Raw genomic sequence first — 17,272 nt, 5'->3', positions numbered from 1 at the left:
TAATATAAACAGAAGTATTAAAAAATTGCAAAAAATTGTTTACGCTTCCTAGAGACCTGAGTTCCTATCCTGTCTCTGTCACTTACTGACTCTGTGACCTTAGGCAAGTTATTTAATCTCTCTGTTCCTCAGTTTCCTTCTCTGCAATATGGGGATAATGTTGTTGCCTCAAAAGGTTGTCATGGAGATTATAAGAGCCAACCTTAGTAAGGCACTTAGTGTAATATCTAGCACATGGTGATTAAATGTTAGCTCTTTATATTAAAATAAATATATTTGTTTCCCCTAAGATAACCCAGTTCTGCCAAATTCTAGGTACTATTTTTTCTTCTTTTCCTCTGTTGACTAAAATTTCCAATCCTGCAAGTTCATCCCTTCATACAAGAAGACACCAAACTTGAGTTAGATGTGTGCTTAAAGGCTTCCTTTCCAAGCCTGTTCTGATAAGATGAAAGCACAGAGGCAGCTGACATGTTCTCTTTTTACAGCTTTATAGTGGTTTCTTTGCCAAGCAGTAGTCCCAGGAAATGCCCTCCAGTCTCAGAGCAGAGATATTGTATTTGCAGACCCTCTCACGTGTAAGGAAACTTAAAGTGATCCTATCAAGTGTACTCACCAGATTGCATCATTTTGTTTCCTGAATTATAACAGGCCTTGGTTAACTGGGACCCAGTGGATCAGACAGTGCTTGCCAATGAGCAGGTGGATGAACATGGCTGTTCTTGGCGTTCTGGAGCAAAGGTGGAACAGAAGTACCTCAGACAATGGTTTATTAAGACAACTGCTTATGCAAAGGTGAGTGTCAGCCAGGTGGCTCCCCACTAATGCCATACTTGTTGGCAGGCAACACTGAGGCACTGAGGTCTTCCGAGTATTGGAGGGCCTCACTGTTGGGACTGCCCCTAGGAAGGGCTCTTGGTTCCATGGGCGTGCAGACAGGAAGCATATGAGCCTCAGCTCACTCACTTAGAGGGTGCTGGTTTTGCGTCTCTCAGTTGTAAGTCAAGAATGGCACCTGGAGGTCATTGTAAGCCGTTGTTTGCTGACCAATGCACTCCATCATTGTACTGCTGTAGAGGCCAAAAAACATTCATTTTTATCTGCAATTATATCAGTAATAAAGCTAGGGAAAAAAAGTATCTTCATCTCTATGGTTCTTATAAGACCTCCAGAAAGATAGAATGACGTTTCAGAGAGTCCAGAGAAGCCCATCTAAAAAGAATGAAGAGGTGGCAGTTCTCCGTGAGGGAAGGCCAGAGTGAAAATGAGCTAAGCCAGGAACCAAAGCTCTGGATTTTAACTCTTATTGTGTCCCTAATTAACAGTGTAAACTGGTGCCAGTCCCTGGGCCTGAGTTTCCTCATCAGTAAAAGGAGAGGGTGGGACCAAGTGGTCCTTAAGGTGCCTTCTGGCTCTTTAAGTGTTCCAGGATTCAAGGCAAAGCCAACCCTTGAAAGAAAGGGCTTGCTTATTAAATCACCAGCAGACTGAGCAAAATAACCCATTCTGGGTATGCCAGAAAAACTCTGTGCAACATATTCTTTGAGCTTGCCAAGTTTCAGGATATGGAATTGAGGGATCTCTCCCTGAAACTCCAGAGAGGAGTGATTAGAACAAATCAGGGACACTTCACATGGTAATTTGATCATCTCTGTATTCTTTAGCATAAGAATGGACAGAAAAAGGATCTGAAAAAGTAGAGGCATCATGAAGGGCTACTGACGTTGTTCCTTGGTAGTTTTTTCCTGTGATAGTCTCCATGAGAATGATAGTTGTACCCTTTCCTAGTAGCCCCTTGGTCGCTCTGTGAGAGGTAGGGGACTGGACTGAAATGACTGTGGGTCAGATCCAATAATGCACTTCTTATATGCAAAGAGAGCACAAAGTTATAAATAACTTCCCATCACTACAATTACATTTGCTGAATTAGAACTGCAGTACACAACTCACAATACCAGTGCCATATGGATATATGACCTCCAGTTTTCTCACTCAGAAGACAAATGAGGCTGTTTTCCCATTATTATTTATTCAGAATGTAGCAGAGAATAGCATATGGATTTGGAAAACTGCTCATTAGAACTTGTTAACACAGTGCCTTGCTCCTTTTAAGCACATAATAATGTTGAGAGACTGAGTGAGAAGAACAAAGCTGAGGATGTTGCTTTCTATAACACCCCAGGCAGTAGGAGCCCCTATCTGCTGACAGTTGGGGTCCACTGTATTACCGGGAGGGATACCAGGTCACCTGTCAGGGACCTGTCAGATGACTCTGTAATAGGCATTATTGGAAAGGCCACCTAATTAGCTATTTTGTTTTGACCTCTGCCTCTAGTTGGAAATGTAATAACCTAACTGAGGGGCATTATTCTTTAAATTGTCAGCTGTGAATTTTCAACTGTTCAGCAGAAATGGTTAGTTACCATGGTGACTTGCCTGGTTCTTGCTGAACTCCTGTGCAGATTTATTGAAAAAGCTATCTTTGGAGGTCAGCGTTTGGTTTGCCCTGAAAATCAGAAGAGGGAGTATCACAGGAATGGTAGAGAGAGGCAGAAATCTATGTTCACGGCAGGTCCTTGGCTGAGGACTGCCCATGCACAGATCAAGACTCCATAAGGCCTAATAGAAAATGATTGCTATGGGACTGAGAGCAGAACAGAGATACCAGGGTGCTGCCCCGTGCTAGGAGACCTTGGAGTTATGTTCCAGCCAAAGGTAGGTGGTTGAAACCCCCAAAAGGCCATATATTAGAAATATGGATGACACCCTAGGACTGAGCAGAAAATCAAAATAGATTCACCTTAATAAGAAATAAAAGCAAGCCTGACAGTTTCAAAAGGAACTTTCATAACAAAACTTAATGCCTTTAAAGGGGGACATCATAATCCAGACTCCCTACAAGGTTGAGTTCATCTGTAATGTCCAGCATATGATAAAAAATTACTAGACTTGCAAAGAAGCTGGAAATTGTGACCCATAATCAAGAAAAAAAAAAAAAGGCAGCCCAATAAAAATATATCCTGAGATGATCCAAATGTTGGAATTAGGAGATAAGCCAGAGGCATCTATTATATAAATGGCCTGGGACTTAAAGGAAAAGATGGTCTTAATGAATGAAACTGAGAGAGCCCAAGGGAGAGACTCAAGATAGGGCTAGAGAGGTGGTTGGGGGCCAGATCAGGCAAGGCCTTTTAGGTCTTAGGGAATTTGGGCTTTATCTTGGGGGCCATGGGAAACCGTTAAAGGATTCTAAGGCAAGGAATGACATGGTCAGATTTGTGTTTTTATAAATTTGCTGTGGGAAGGGCAAGTGTGGATGCAGAGACTATTGCAATAGTCCAGGCATGCATAACTTAGACTTAAGTGGGAGTAGTGGAGAGGAATGGGTAGGTTAGAAAAATATTCAGATGGTGAAGTCTGTAGAATTTGGTAATATATCGAATGAGGAGATGTATGAGATGGTGTCATAAAGAAAGACCTTGATTTGGACAGTAAATGAATAGTTCAGCTACCTACTGGGATAGGGAGTCCTGGAAGAGACATAGCCTGACCCTTTTGAGTTTGCAGTGGCCGTGAGACATTTGAGTAGAGATGTAAAATTATAGGTGCTTGGATAAATGGGTCCAGAACTTCAAAGATCAAGTGAGATAGGACATCTACTTTAAAGTCTGGTATGATAGAAATAGTCTTGAATTAGTGTAGAGGTCCTGCTATATTGATAAGGATGAGAAATTGAATCAATTATTAATGCTTTCAGCTGCAAGTAAGTGAAAACCCAAGTTATGATGGCTTAAACAAATGGGAGGTTACTTTTCCCACATAAGAAGTCCCAGTTGCTGGGACTGAACTGGGATAGGGCTCTGAGTTGGCATCTCAGTGGTTCTCTTGGCCTTTCCTTCCTGCTTGTCACCTCATGGTTGCTGCATGGCTGGTACAGCTCCAGATATCATCCTTCCGTTCATACAGAAAGAAGCAGAAGGAATAGTGCTAGTGACTGTTCCTTTTGTCTGGAAAAGCAAGAACTTTCCCAGAAACCCCAAGCAAAATTCCACTGCTGTTCTGTTAGCCCCAGTTGTGCCATGTGGCCACCTCTGGCTTCAAGGGAGGCTAGGAAAGCAAATTTGAGCTTTTCACCTTCCATAGTCAAGGTGGTTGGGGGAAGGGGGTGGGGAATGGGTGCTGGGATGGCCAGTGAGCTGTGCCACAGTTATCCTTAGAGCTTTGTGTTTGCGTCTGGCTTTGCAGCTCTGAGGGCTGCCTTTGGGAGGGACAGCTGGTGGTCTGCTCCGGAGCATGCCTGAGGAGGAGCCCTGCTTTCATTCACTTAACTTCCAAATTATAGAGACGATGCCTGATGTGAAAATCACAGGGAGGCCTGAAAAATGAAAGTCCTTTATCAAGGCTGTTTGTGACGTATTTGTTTTTTCTCCCCTCGCTCCTCACCCAGTTCCTAGGATTGTTTGCTTTGTGAAACATTAAAAGTGGTTTCAGCCCCTTGTTCTGTGAAAAAGAAAACCTGCAGTAGGAGGATCTGAGGAACATGAATCACTCTTGGCAGAGCCGTGTGGGAGTATCTTGTGGGCAGCACGGCGAGGTGAGGGCAAGGGGAGGGGCTGCACTGGGGACGTACGGACAGAACGCAAAAGGGATTCAGCGTCTGATGGAAGGAACGCCGCAGTTCCTGACGGCAGGTGACAACTGGAAGGAGAGACAGAGAGACAGCTTCCCGTTTGAACTTTTCTAATAGATTTGTGGTTTCGATTTCTGCGGCTGCCTCGTCGCAGCCCTCAGCCACAGGGGCACTCTGTCCCTGCTCTTCTTTGGCGTTAAGATGGTGCTCAGTCAACCCCTAGGCCAAAGTGGTGGTTGTATTTTCTAAGTTCTCAGGAGTTACCCGGCAACTGCTGGACTGTGAGCAAAGTCTGTGTTCACCTTCCGTTTCCTGCCTGCTTGCCCCTGATCTGATCAGTGCTCGGGCCTCTACTTACCCCATCTTATTTAACTCTCACCTTATCCTTTGAGGGTGGGTACTCTTGTTATTCCCATTTTACTGAAGAAGAAACTGAGGCTCACACTGGTAATAAGTAGCAGCACTAAGATTCAAATTCGAGTGCTTGAGCTCTTAACCAGTAGTCTGTACTGCTTCTCAGGTAGTCTGAATTCACTCATTCTTTCCCCAGATGTTATTGAGTGCCTGGCCAGACTGTGGGCTAGGTGCTAAGAATACAGATGAGAAAAGCTGAGGGCCCTGCTATTAAGGAGCTTGGAGGCTAGTGCAGGAGACAGTGGCAGACATGAGTGGTCACAGCCCAGTGGGATTGCAGTCATGCTGCAGGAGAGTGCAGGGGAGGTGAAGGGGAGGAGGCCCAGGTCTGCCCCATGGTCCCAGGAGGTATCACTGAGGAGGTGATGAAAGATAGGAAGCGCAGAATGTCATGCAGGAAACTTCACGCTTCGTAAGTATTTCCAAGTAGAATTTCTGCTGATGAGAAGCAGCGGGGCAACAGTGAGCCCTTATGCAAGCCAGAGGCATGGGCGGTAACAAGCCCCCCATTGCCCTGCCTCGTTGTGCATCTCCTCCCCTGATTTCACCTCTGAGCTTACGGGTAAAGTAGAGGTGCCTTCACCAGAACACACTGGTCTTGTTTGAGCCTGCAAAGAGTGAAAATATGGGGTTGGAGAGGCGAGGTCAGGGACAGGAAGGGAGGTTTATGACAAGAGCTCTTTGGGGAGGTGGAAGAGGAGGCTGGAGCAGAAAGACAGCCACAGAGGAGCAGTGGTGCAAGGATCCAGTCCCCAGCAGGTGCCCCTGGGTGCTTAAGAGTCCCTGCATTGTGGAATATGCACTCTTGGGCACCCTCATCTCAATCCTGAGGCCTTGAGTTGCTTGTGAAAGCATGTTGGTGTCTCCTAGAAATTGGGCCTGTTGCCTGCCTTTTTGCTCCTACCCTCAGATCCTCTCTCCGCCCCAGAACAGAGGCTGGCTCACAGGTAGTACCAGGAAATGCCTCTCCGGAACAACAACCAAGTCAGCCCTGCGCGGTGCAGGAAGCTTTGCAAAGGGATTGGTGGGTGAGGTTTGACGGCTTGGCCCCATCCTGCTGCTGGCCCCCAAGAAAGACCCTTCGCCCCAGTGCCTCCTCCTGTGTTTGCATCCTGGGCCTTCACGTGGTGGCTGTGCACACCCACCCAAATTAGATGTTGCCTGAGGAGGCAAAGCTTCTGAGAACCAAGAGGAGCAAGTGAGAGACGTTTAACGAGCTGTCAGCTTCTCTGCAGGGCTGTTGGGATAAAAAGCTGTGAGGACAGACCAGGACCAGATTTAATGATGAGAGTGCTTGGGTTTGCCTACTGTGAGGGTTTTCTCTGAAAAGCCCTGTGGCTTTAAAGCTGTCATTGCATTTGTCCCCACCATGCCCCGCTGTGGTTAGTCAGGGCTGAGGGTGGCCTTGTCCTTCTCCCCTTTTAAAAATATGTTATTAGCTTCTGAGTGGTAGGAGTGGCAGACTCCATACAGGCTCTGGACCCTGGGATTGAGAGCAATGCCAGACACACCCTCAGAGGAACCAAGCGAGCCATATTCCTTCTGGAACTCTCCCCCACACCCCCCGTCTCTTCTTTTGGAAACAAGGGACTGCTCCCGTCCCTGGGATCTGGTTTGACTCCTTGTCTCACAAGCTAATTAATTGTTAAATTCTCCTCCTTCTTACGTAATATCTCTTACTTCTTTCTGTTCTCTATGTTCCCGGCCTCTACAGAATCTTTTCTCTCCTAAGCTGTGAATTGATCTCAGTTCTCCGCCTTCTGTCCTATCCTCTCAGCCCTCCTCAGGGTGATTAACCATCCGCTGGTGCCAAGGGGCAGAGGTGGGAGTTGTTACAAGGAGGCCTTTCTGGAGGTGGGAGGGGGCAGTAGCAGAAGGAAAGTAGGCGACGTGAGGCTGACATTTCCCCGGCACTTCCCAGGCCAGCCAGAGGCTGCCTGGAGTGGACCAGGAGACTTGTGTCCCCACCACTGCCACAGCCGAGGGAGCAGGCGCTTCATTGCCAGCTGGGGGTGAAGGCAACACTGCCGGGAGGAGGCAGCTGGCTGGCTCTGAGCAGGCCATAGAGGGGACTTCTGCCTGGAAAAGTTCACCAGAGTTGGTGCAGGGCTGGGTCCCAGCTCTGGATTTGGGAACCCATGGTGTTTCTAGATGATACAGGCAGTTAGATTTCCTTTCCCTAAATGCGGTGTCTTCCTGCCTGCCTCCGGGATGTCCCCCATCAATGCCTAACCGCATCTGTATGTGGCTATTAGGTCAGTTCTCTATAACCACCTTGTTTCCCTCACCCCTGAGTTCTTTCCCACCCTGCCATCCCTCCCGTCAGGGACTGAAGACAGCTGTGCCTGCACACCCACTCCCGAGCGGGAGGATGAAAGAGAACTTGTGAAGGGAACGCACGGTCTCCAGGTCGGCACACAGGCATTGCAAACAGGAAGGTTTCCTTTGTCTTTTGTTTTTATTTTCAAGAAAAGAGGACTGACTGCAAAGGGAAAATGGGAGGAATAAATTAATAATATACTTCTTATGCTATATTGAAAAGAAAATAAATTGTCAATTTGATTGGGAAAGAATGAAGACAGAACTGAATATTGTGTCTTGCCCTTAAACCCTGGCCCTTTTGGAGTGTGAAGGCCTCCTTCCTTCTCGAGGCGTGAGCCTGGGCTCCCTGGGAGGAAGGAGATTTCTTAGCCCCTTGTAGGGGAGGCCCTGGGTGGGCTGGGGAGGGCTATGAGTATCACCATGAACCTCTTTAGCTTAGGGGGTCATTTGAATTTCAAAGCTGAAAGGAACTTGAGAGAGCATTGCACAGCTTCCCCCACATTTGCCTGAGAGAGTTTCTCGTGCTTTTAAATCTCTGCCCTGATCTGAAAAACATAGAAGCAAACAAAAAAACCCCTCATGCTTGCCTTTACTGCTGCTTGAAATTACAAAATCAATATGATGTCTAAAAACGAATTAAAATAAAAGGGTAAGGTGTTGCTTTATTTTAAGCAGCCCACACCCTGCCCTCCTCCTGCTCCTCAGGGGGCTGATTGCCAGCTGAGGTCTCCTTGAAAATGACTGACCCAGCCCATTCCTCATCTTATAACTGAGGCCCCCAAGCCCAGGAAAGCCAGCACCCAGCTTGGGTCTGCTCAGTCCCAGGCCTGTGTCCTTTCCACCTGCCCTTGAGCACTAGTTCTCAAGCAACCAAGCATTTCCAAGAACCACTTGCAGACGGCAGACAGTTGGCAGGTGTATGTTGCAGGAAGGCAGGGCATTAGCAAGTTAGGAAATGGAATAGGTCCAGGGAGAGGGCACAAATGGCCAGGTAATGGAAAGTACGGTAATTAGAGGTTTTCTAGTTGGAATTGTCTCGTTGGCCTCAGAGCTGGAGCAGTGTCAGGCTTTGCGTCATTCTTCTCTGCTCCAGCGCCCTGTCCTTACTCCAGGGCCTTCTGAGCCCAGCTGCCTGGAGAACAGTGAGACTGATCCAGTGGCTGCCACTGCATTAAGGAGGCAAACCGTCATTAACAGATACAGACATAGCCCGTTACATTGTTTTGTTGTTTTTCAAAAAAAGGATCCTCTTATGGAAAGGGAGAATTTTCCACAGTATCTTCTCATTTCTTTATATATTTTGCTTACTGTTCCAGCATGGCTAATTCTGAGGGTCAGATTTGCTTAAAATAGAGATTTGATCCCTCCTAGAGCTATATAAGTTGTGAACTCTGGTAAAATGCAAACTCTAGTATTTTAAAAAGAGTATATGAACAGCATGATCTTAACTGTGTAAAAAAAAAAAGTGTACACAAGTACGCACACTCATACTATATTTTATCAGTTCTTACACATGATATTTTAAATTTCATGCTCCACTAAGAAAGAAAAATGCTGTCAATCAAAGATACCATTGATTGTAAGACATGTCTTGGTTTCAGAGTTTGTGGGGAAATGTGCATCTTAGAATCAATGGAAGATGAGATGTAAGTAGGATGGAAGGATATAGAACAAAATATTAATAGTGATCTCCTTCAGTGCTTAAATTGATTGTGGGTAATTGTTATTTTTCTTCATCCTTTTCTCTCTTTTCCAAATTTTCCATAATGATAATTATCATTTTGATTATCATAGAACAGCCTGACAGCAGGGTTATGTCAGCATTTATTTACACATCTTCTTTAGACCTGAGTGTCTTGGAAAGGGATAGTCTTATGTTCTTGCAAGTTTTTAATTTATAGGCAGCCTTCCAACTCGAAGGTAATTGAGCAGAACGTCCCCTGGGACTGCTGTCCCCATTTTGTTTTTCTTGATTAGACCAATAAAAGCTTGAAGTCTTGCTGCCAAGACTCTTCTTTCCTGGAACAAAACCTCCTTTTCAGGCAAGGCCGGCCCAGTGCTGCAGATTGGGCTGAGTACCCAAGATGTAGCCATTTAATTACTCTTTCCCCTCCTGTGGGGAGCAGTTATGGCCTCTCTTTTGTCCTGTTGACCTAGGGGCACTGAGGTCACGAGGGTGGGCTCTGGGAATCAGAACCCATCTCATCAGACAGGTGGCTCTGTCCTTTGGAGAGTTTGTCCTCTGGTATCTGCATTCTTAGGAGCGTGGTGGTGACATTTCAGAAACTGTAGTCACCATCTCTTGGATTAGTAGAATTAGAACCATTCTGCTTCTGAAAGAGTGGATTACCTGGGTCAGAAGAGGAAGAAAAGACTGGTACTTGTGGCCTGAGTTAATATATGGATATGAATAAGAAGAGATCAGCCAAATTGGCTGCTACCACAGCATCCTGCTTCCCTTCATCACATCCTCTCCCACAAAGCATGCACTGGGGCCGTCCCTGAAGCTTGTACTCGGAAACACTCCGTTTTTTCCAGCTGTTTGGGAGCTATTTAATAGCACTTGGTTTGTCCTTCTCTTTCACATGGCTCTGAGATGTGCATCTGATGTATGTGTGGGCTGTTTGGTGCATGGGCTGCTTGGTGCCTCTTTTCCTTTTGCCCCTGCAGTCCCGTGAATCCACACCTTGCTGGCAAGTCATACACCCTTAGCACGATGCCTTGCTCAAACCTGATTATTTCCTGTCTGAGTTAACAGCACCTTCACAAGAATCAAAACTCTTGGATAGCACAACCGTATTTGTAAATAAATGTTTTGCATTGAGATGGCACAACAAGTGGATTTTGCTAGAAATACACATCACATTTCAGAAGAGAGGGTCTGTCAGAGGGAGGTAAACATCATGCCAAATGAGCTTTTTAAATGTATAAATCTTCATGCATAACTTCATGCCAGAGTCAAAGCAGGAGTGGGAGACTAGTGTGTGAGAGAGTTTATTCCTCTAGAGTATTCTAGAGGGGACATCTAGATTTTTTAAACATCTTATGCTGTCAGGATTGATTTTCCTTTTTTACAACTCAAATATATGCTGTGTCTTTGGAGCGATTGCGTTGAAATGATTCCAAACACAAAAAGAATTAAAAAATCTTGGCAACAAGAATAAGTTTTAGAAAAAATATATACAAATTATAATTCAAAATAATTGCTAATCAAATCATACTTATTCAGAAGTAGGTTAAGTGTTAAGCTTTTAAAAAGTGTCCATTTTAATTAAATCTCATTAAATCTTGTCTCTTCCATTCTGTCTCAAATCTATGTCCAGCTCTCAAGGTTTCTCAACTCTTCCTTTAGTAGCTAATAAATCCACTTGTTTTAAAAGGTCGGTATTTCTCAGTTTGCCTAAAGTTTTTTTTACCAAAGTCTTCTAAAATGTATCATGTTTCTAAAACCACTTCTAGAATCCTTATTTGTGGTCCTCTTGCACCTGTTCTTAATGCTTTAGCTCACGTACTGTCCTCTCTTGGGAAGTTTCGATTTATTCCTGGCATTATTTCTGCTTCTTTGAAGAGAGAGTCAGATTAGCCATGTTATATCAAATCCTTTTTATCCCCAGCTTTTTAGTTTTAATCTTTCTCTTTCTTATTCCTGATTACATTTTGTATTACTAAAGCCTTTTTGACTGGCTGTTTGCTTCAGCCCATCTCCTAATGGCTCATGTTCTTAAACACCGACTCATGTTCAGACTCATTGATGTACAGTTCTGTTTCAACTTCTTAAAGCATCTTCATTCAGATGGAGTACCTATAAAGCAACAGTGACTGTCTTTTCAGATCTGTCCTACCCAAAATGATTACAAGGTCCTTTCATAAACCACAGTAGTTCTATATATGCTAAATAATAACCACAGGGAAACTTTACAATTTGACTTCAGATGAATATTAAATACAGTAATTATTTGTAAAAATTGAATGAGAAGCCCATTCACATTATTAATTTCTAGGTTTTGCATATGGAAGAATTTGTCTTTTGTTTAATTTACATAAAGATACCTGAAAACTAAACACAGTGGTCCCAGAACAATTAGAAGATCTGGATAATTCATTATTTGGGATCTGCTGTTGACTTGTTGAGTTAGCCGTTTTTTCATTTATTAAATGGGGGAAGTTGAATAAATTAATGGTTTCCAAATTGTGCCCAAGTGTTGGGAGTTGATGGAGAGGGCTAAGAAGAGAAAGCAGGACATCTCCTAGAATAATTTAGCTTTCAGCTCTTGTGTATTGGGTTCCCTCAGATTTCATTTGAAAGGGGGTTTTGTTAGCACTTTAAAAGAGTCTCAAAACCTACTATTTCCTCAGGTTTTAGGATTCTGTGAACCTGTAAGATTCCTGTAAATTGAGGTTTGCCAGGGTGGGGAAGGGAGGCACTGCCAACTGTTTACCAAATGTAAGGACGTGAGATGAATACTGTCCTCTATCACTGTAATTGCAGCACCAGAAAAAGGAGGAAGGATATAATCTCAGCAAAACCCCAAACAAACAATAGAAACACCTCTTTGGATGGAAGGACTGTTGCACTGTAAATACTCACCGCGTCGTTCCTGTCCTGGTGGAGACATGCTGGGCCAGCCCAGGGATGCGGGAGAGGCTGTTGCAGCTGTCGGGCAGGTGCTCTCTAGAGCCTGGTCATCAGAAATCAGCCATGGATAATGAGTCCATTTTACAGCATGGTCTAAAGAGGGCTTGCTGGGTTGTTCTCAAGATGTTGATTTCATTTGGTTTGGTTTTTAAATTTCTTTTGGTTTTTAAAAATATCCATAGATTGGTAAGGTTTTAAGCAAGCTGGTTCCCCCCCCCCATAATTAACATATCAAAACATTCACATTTCATTCTATTTGAATCTTTTATCCTCACTGAGATCTGAATATTTTAAGCAAAGTACCTCCACAAGAAGTACTCCAGCGTTGACAATTCAACCTAGAAGAAAAACACCACCAGAGGGCTTTATACTAGCAGCTCAGTAACGCAAGGGAAGGGGGGGATGTAACCTGCTGTCAGAATTGGATGCTGTCAACTCCGAATTTTCTGTGGCAGGGAAGGGTAGAGTGAGAGATGGACCTCATCTTCACATCATGTACTGTGGGTTTTATCTGATGGAAAAGACATCAGATCCCATGAGACCACATGGAAGTTTGCCTGGGAGTTAGATGGAATCTTATTGATCATTGGAGAGGAAGAGCTGTGGGTCATTTTCAAAGTTTATAATACACTATTTACATGTTTTTTGGCATTAAGACCCCCTAAGTTGCTCCATAAATTGAAAAGCTTTCTATAATGCATAATTTTATCAGAATATTCATAGTTTATTAACATATTAATATAGTCAAGATTTTGCACTTTGGCTACAATGATATCATGAGAGTACAGTTTCAGCTAATATAGATATACATCAGGATGTTTAAACTTTTTTAGTCTATTGATATTAGTTAGGAAACTTGGTTGCAAACAACATAAAGTTACTCTGGTTAACTTAAGCCAAAAAGGAATTGATCAGAAGATCAGGTTACTCAGAGTTGGAGGGGAAGGCTAGAGACCCAGGCTTAGGCAGGAATCGGGAGAACAAGGACGCTGCTAAGATCTTGCCCTAGGAATGGTCTGGGTAAGCCATTTGCTTCCATTGGTACCAGCGTCTCCAGCCTCTCATTCTGGTATGGCATTTAAACCAGTTGACCCTGTGCCCCTGGGTCACCCCTCAGTGTTCCAAGACTGCACTGAGCCTATGATTGGTTACGCAGTTTAGCTTCTACAGGGGAAGAGAGTCAGATGGGGAAAGTATCTCCTTTCAAGCTTCCATAGTTGGTGGTGCAATTCCCCCCAAGAAAGAAGAGACTTCAGGTGCTGAGCAGCCTATACAATAGAAGCTGACTATGCCATTGGGGAGAAAAGTTATCAGGAAGATGCATTGTAGTTAAATGAAGGCTAAGTAATGAACTAAGAGACGTGAGTTTGGGGCCTGGCTCCAGTTAGCTAAGTGGTGTTGGGCAGATGGCTAAACCTCTCACGGCCTCTGTGTCCTCATCTATAAAGAAAGGGAATTTTGATGACAACCTCAGCCCTGTGATTCTATAAGCAGAGTCCTCCTTCCAAGAATAAATTAAAAATATAAATAAGATAATAGAAGCAAGCAGATCTCTAATAAGTGCCTCTTCTAAGTTAGAGAATAATAAGCTAAAACTATCTGAGCTATGGATTTGGAAAAGCTGAATTTAACTACTGTTGCAAAGTAGTAATTGCATAGTAGCGTATAGAAATGAATGTGAACTGAGGAGTCAGATAACACCTTGCGTCAAGTGCTTTCTCAGTTCCACCCCATAGTTGTGGGGTGACTTAGGGAAAACTTCTTAGACTTGTTTCCTCATCTGCAAGGTGGAGATGCTACTACTTGACTTGTGCTGTTGTGAAGATTAAAGGAGGCAGCATCCATAACAGTGCCTGGCATGCAGGAAGTGTTCTACAGTAGGTGTGCCCTCCCTTCCTAGACGCTGGGTCTCTGGCTCTGCGGTACTGCTCTATGGTTCTCTTCCCTGAGCAGAGGGAAGTAAATGGGATTTAATGAGCATTTGCCCAGTATAAGGCACAATTCTAGGCTCCAGGCCTGGTGGGCTATAAAGAAAAACCAGAGAGTTTGCAGTTGAGTCTGAGAGATCACAGGCCAGCCTTTGCCTATGCCATCCTCTCTGGGAGCATTGTGGGATTAAGAGTTGTGACCTATACAATACCAAACTTAGCAGTAAGTTTTTGTTTTGTTTTTACATTTTTATTGTAAAATTAAATGCAGGTAACCATATAAAACAAATATATAGGTTGTTGAATTCTTTTAAAGCAGTTGCTCTTATAGGTTAAGATATTGAATTTTGCCAGCACTCCAGAGCCTTCCATATGCCCCTTCCCATAATAAACTGCCTCCCTTGCCCCCAAAGTAGCCACTCTCCTGATTTTTAGAGTAATTACTTCCTTACATTTGTCTATAGTTTTATCACCTAAACATGCCTCCCTAGACACAGTGGTTTATCCTTACCCTCGCTTTTTTTAATTTGATAATGGCTTTTAAGTGTCTTAACCTACAGATTTCCCTCTTCATCCCTTTCTTTTTCTTACAATTTACCTGTTGAAATACCTGGGCTGTTTGACCCATGGAGTTTCCTGGGTTTTGCTGACTGAACCCTCATAGGACAGTCCACCATGTTCCTGTGTCCTCTGGATTTCCTGGCGCCTTTTATTACACCAAACACAATGTCTCCTATGTAGGAGCTCATTTTGTAATTTTGTACAAATTTTGTGGCCATTTTGTAATTGAAGTTGACAGGTAAATGGAAACTTTGGCACATGATTCATTCATAATTAAGATCCCACCCCCCATTTTCCAATTTCCAAGCGGCTGATTTCTTTGAAAAAACTTACTTCTAGGAAATCCTTATTTTAAATGAAGTATGTACATTGCAATTCTTACCATCTGAGTCATTTTTCTCTCTTATGCATCTTTAAGAGAGTATACTAAAGCTCAAATCCAAGAACTCCCATTAACCTCTGAGTCATGCTAAAATTAGTTGTTCAACTTTTCAAGTCTGTGTTGACAGTAACAGAAACTTCTTCGTGTTTCTAGTATTTGTTTTCCAGCATTCTTAAACTGTTACGTGCATATATAGCTCGGCAAATTCATGTTGCATTTATGTCAGCCAGGAAGGGAAAGTGTGCAGAAACTGTTGTTTATCTGAATGAGTTGGGAACAGGCTCTTTCGATCAAGTTAGTATTCTAGTTAGCTGAGTTTCATCTGTACCCTTTATGTATGTGGTTAGTTTCCAAAGAATTAGTATCCAACTACATACATGTAAACTACATCTGGAATATAATTTAACTTTTCTTTGATGAGTCAAGATCTCATACTGACTACAGTCACCACCATGAGTGATTTGTAAACCCCTCAGAAGTCACATTTAAAAGTAAATCTGGTATCACCTTTTTTTTTTTGCCTTTTGTAACTTTCTCTTAAAGTAGAAAGCTTGCAGACTTACAATCATGGGATTGAGCCATCTTGAGATCCCTTGAGGGAAGGAAAGAAAGGGACACCAGTGAAACTGAAAGACTGTCAAGGGGCCCACTGCTGGATGTCTGCTCTGGGAGGACGAGGCCACCTGTCCACAGTCAGCAGTGTGACCCCTGGGACAGGTCTACTGAAACCAGAGCCTTGACTGTTCCAGATTTTAGAGGCGGGCTTCCTCTTCATTACCAGCAGGGAAGAAGAGGTGGGAAAAGGGTTGTTCTCTATGTTACCTTGGCAAGAGGCCCGGTTCTCATTTATTCATTTTTTTTTATGTATTCAAAGTGGCTACTATATATCAGGAACTATAAGTGCTGAGTAACTGTAAGTGCTGAGTGGTGAAAGAAACTGAGCCTGATCCTTGCTCTCAGAGGATGAGCCAGACCATAAACAAGCAAGCAAGCAGATCTAAGAGGAGATGAACAATTCTGGATAGGGTGAAGAGCAAAGAGGAGAATGACAGGAGCCCCTGCTGTAGACCAGGGGGCAAGGGCAGGCCTCTCAGGTGGTGACATTTAGGCTGAGATTCAGCAGCTGCCATAGAGAAGCTGAGGAAATGGTGTTCCCAGGCAAGACCATAGCACGTGCCAAGGCCATGAGGCAGGCTTGGTATTTTTGAGAAACTGACAGCAAGCTGCTTTAGTTGAAGCTTAATGAACAATCACCTTTTCAAAAGTCGTTTTTCACCCAGGCAAATACAGACACATAATGGTCCTGTTGGGCAACTGTATCTGTAACCATAAAGTATTTATATTTCCTATGGAAAGCCTTGTCACAGTCACAAGAAACTGGAACATATGTGTGGCATTAGCACATGTTGATCTGCTTCTTATTTTACTTAAAACTGCAATCCTAGATTCCCTTGATCCTACCCTGGGAGGTTTGGCAAGCACACCCAGCAGAATATCGTTTCATCAACATCATAAAGTGTTTTAAGCAAAAATCATGTTGAATTATCAAAACTTAAATTTTTTTGAATCTTCTTTACCAGCTATTTGGTTTTCATGGATCTCCTTTTCAAGTGACCAGGTAGACTTTAAAATACCTAAAGTTTCTATTTGTTTACATTTCCTCATACTCTTTCTTGAGTAACAGTCCAGAAATGGGAGAACCCTAGGATCACTTTGTTGACCATGACCTATGAACGCCAGCAGGGTCGTCGGGTCTCTGCGTTGAGGATTGTGCTGAGTGTCCTGTCGCCAGGTTCGCTGGTAGCAGAAAGGGAGAGGACCTACCTTTGTTAAGCCTTAGTGTGATGCTCTGTTAAAGGGACAACTTGAAACCCCCACCAAGGCTTTCCAGTGCTCCCTTCTTCCAGTGTGCACACACGTCTGATTCTGTTTTAATGTAAGCGTAGCGCTGGCCCCTCATTCCTTTGCTCATTGCTCAAGATCGACAGCCCTGCGTTGGGAAGGCTCACCCTGTTATTGACCAGGCGGTAGCCCCGTGCCTTGCATTGCTGCGGCAGTTCATTGCACCTGACTGTCGGCAGCCACTGTGGCGCTTGGACACCACACACGATACAATTTTCTCCTCTGTCAGTTTTCCTATCCTCACTGGCCCCCATCTCTCCGTTACCTCTCTGCCCTACTTCTGCTCTCAAATTCTGCTGCTTTTTCCTGGCTTGCTTTTCTTTTCGGAGCTTCTCTTTCCTCACTCACCTGCCCTCTGTGACTTTCCTTCTCCTTGGCTGTGGTCCACCCACCGCCTCTTCTGTATCTCGCCCTATTTTCCACTCTGTTCCTCTTCTTCCCTACCTTCCCACTATTAACCTTTTCCCTTGACTCATCTCCACAAACCGTGTCCCAGC

The 17,272-nt window shown here is 43.9% G+C and overlaps 1 protein-coding gene across 4 annotated transcripts in view; it reads left to right on the top strand.

Annotated features, from left to right (window-relative positions):
* LARS2 (leucyl-tRNA synthetase 2, mitochondrial) overlaps nucleotides 1-17,272 on the top strand; it is a 166,330-nt gene that overhangs the window by 77,541 nt on the left and 71,517 nt on the right. For all 4 annotated transcript variants that reach the window (XM_070577158.1, XM_008538140.2, XM_008538142.2 and 1 more), the window contains exon 7: nucleotides 652-795. In XM_070577158.1, coding sequence (XP_070433259.1) covers nucleotides 652-795 — 144 coding nt within the window. The remainder of the gene's footprint in view (nucleotides 1-651; nucleotides 796-17,272) is intronic.

This window comes from Equus przewalskii, chromosome 15, assembly GCF_037783145.1.
Source record: "Equus przewalskii isolate Varuska chromosome 15, EquPr2, whole genome shotgun sequence".
In the NCBI taxonomy this organism is placed as follows: domain Eukaryota; kingdom Metazoa; phylum Chordata; class Mammalia; order Perissodactyla; family Equidae; genus Equus; species Equus przewalskii.
Note: the sequence above shows the minus strand (reverse complement) of the source record. Positions and strands in the feature narration are given on the sequence as shown.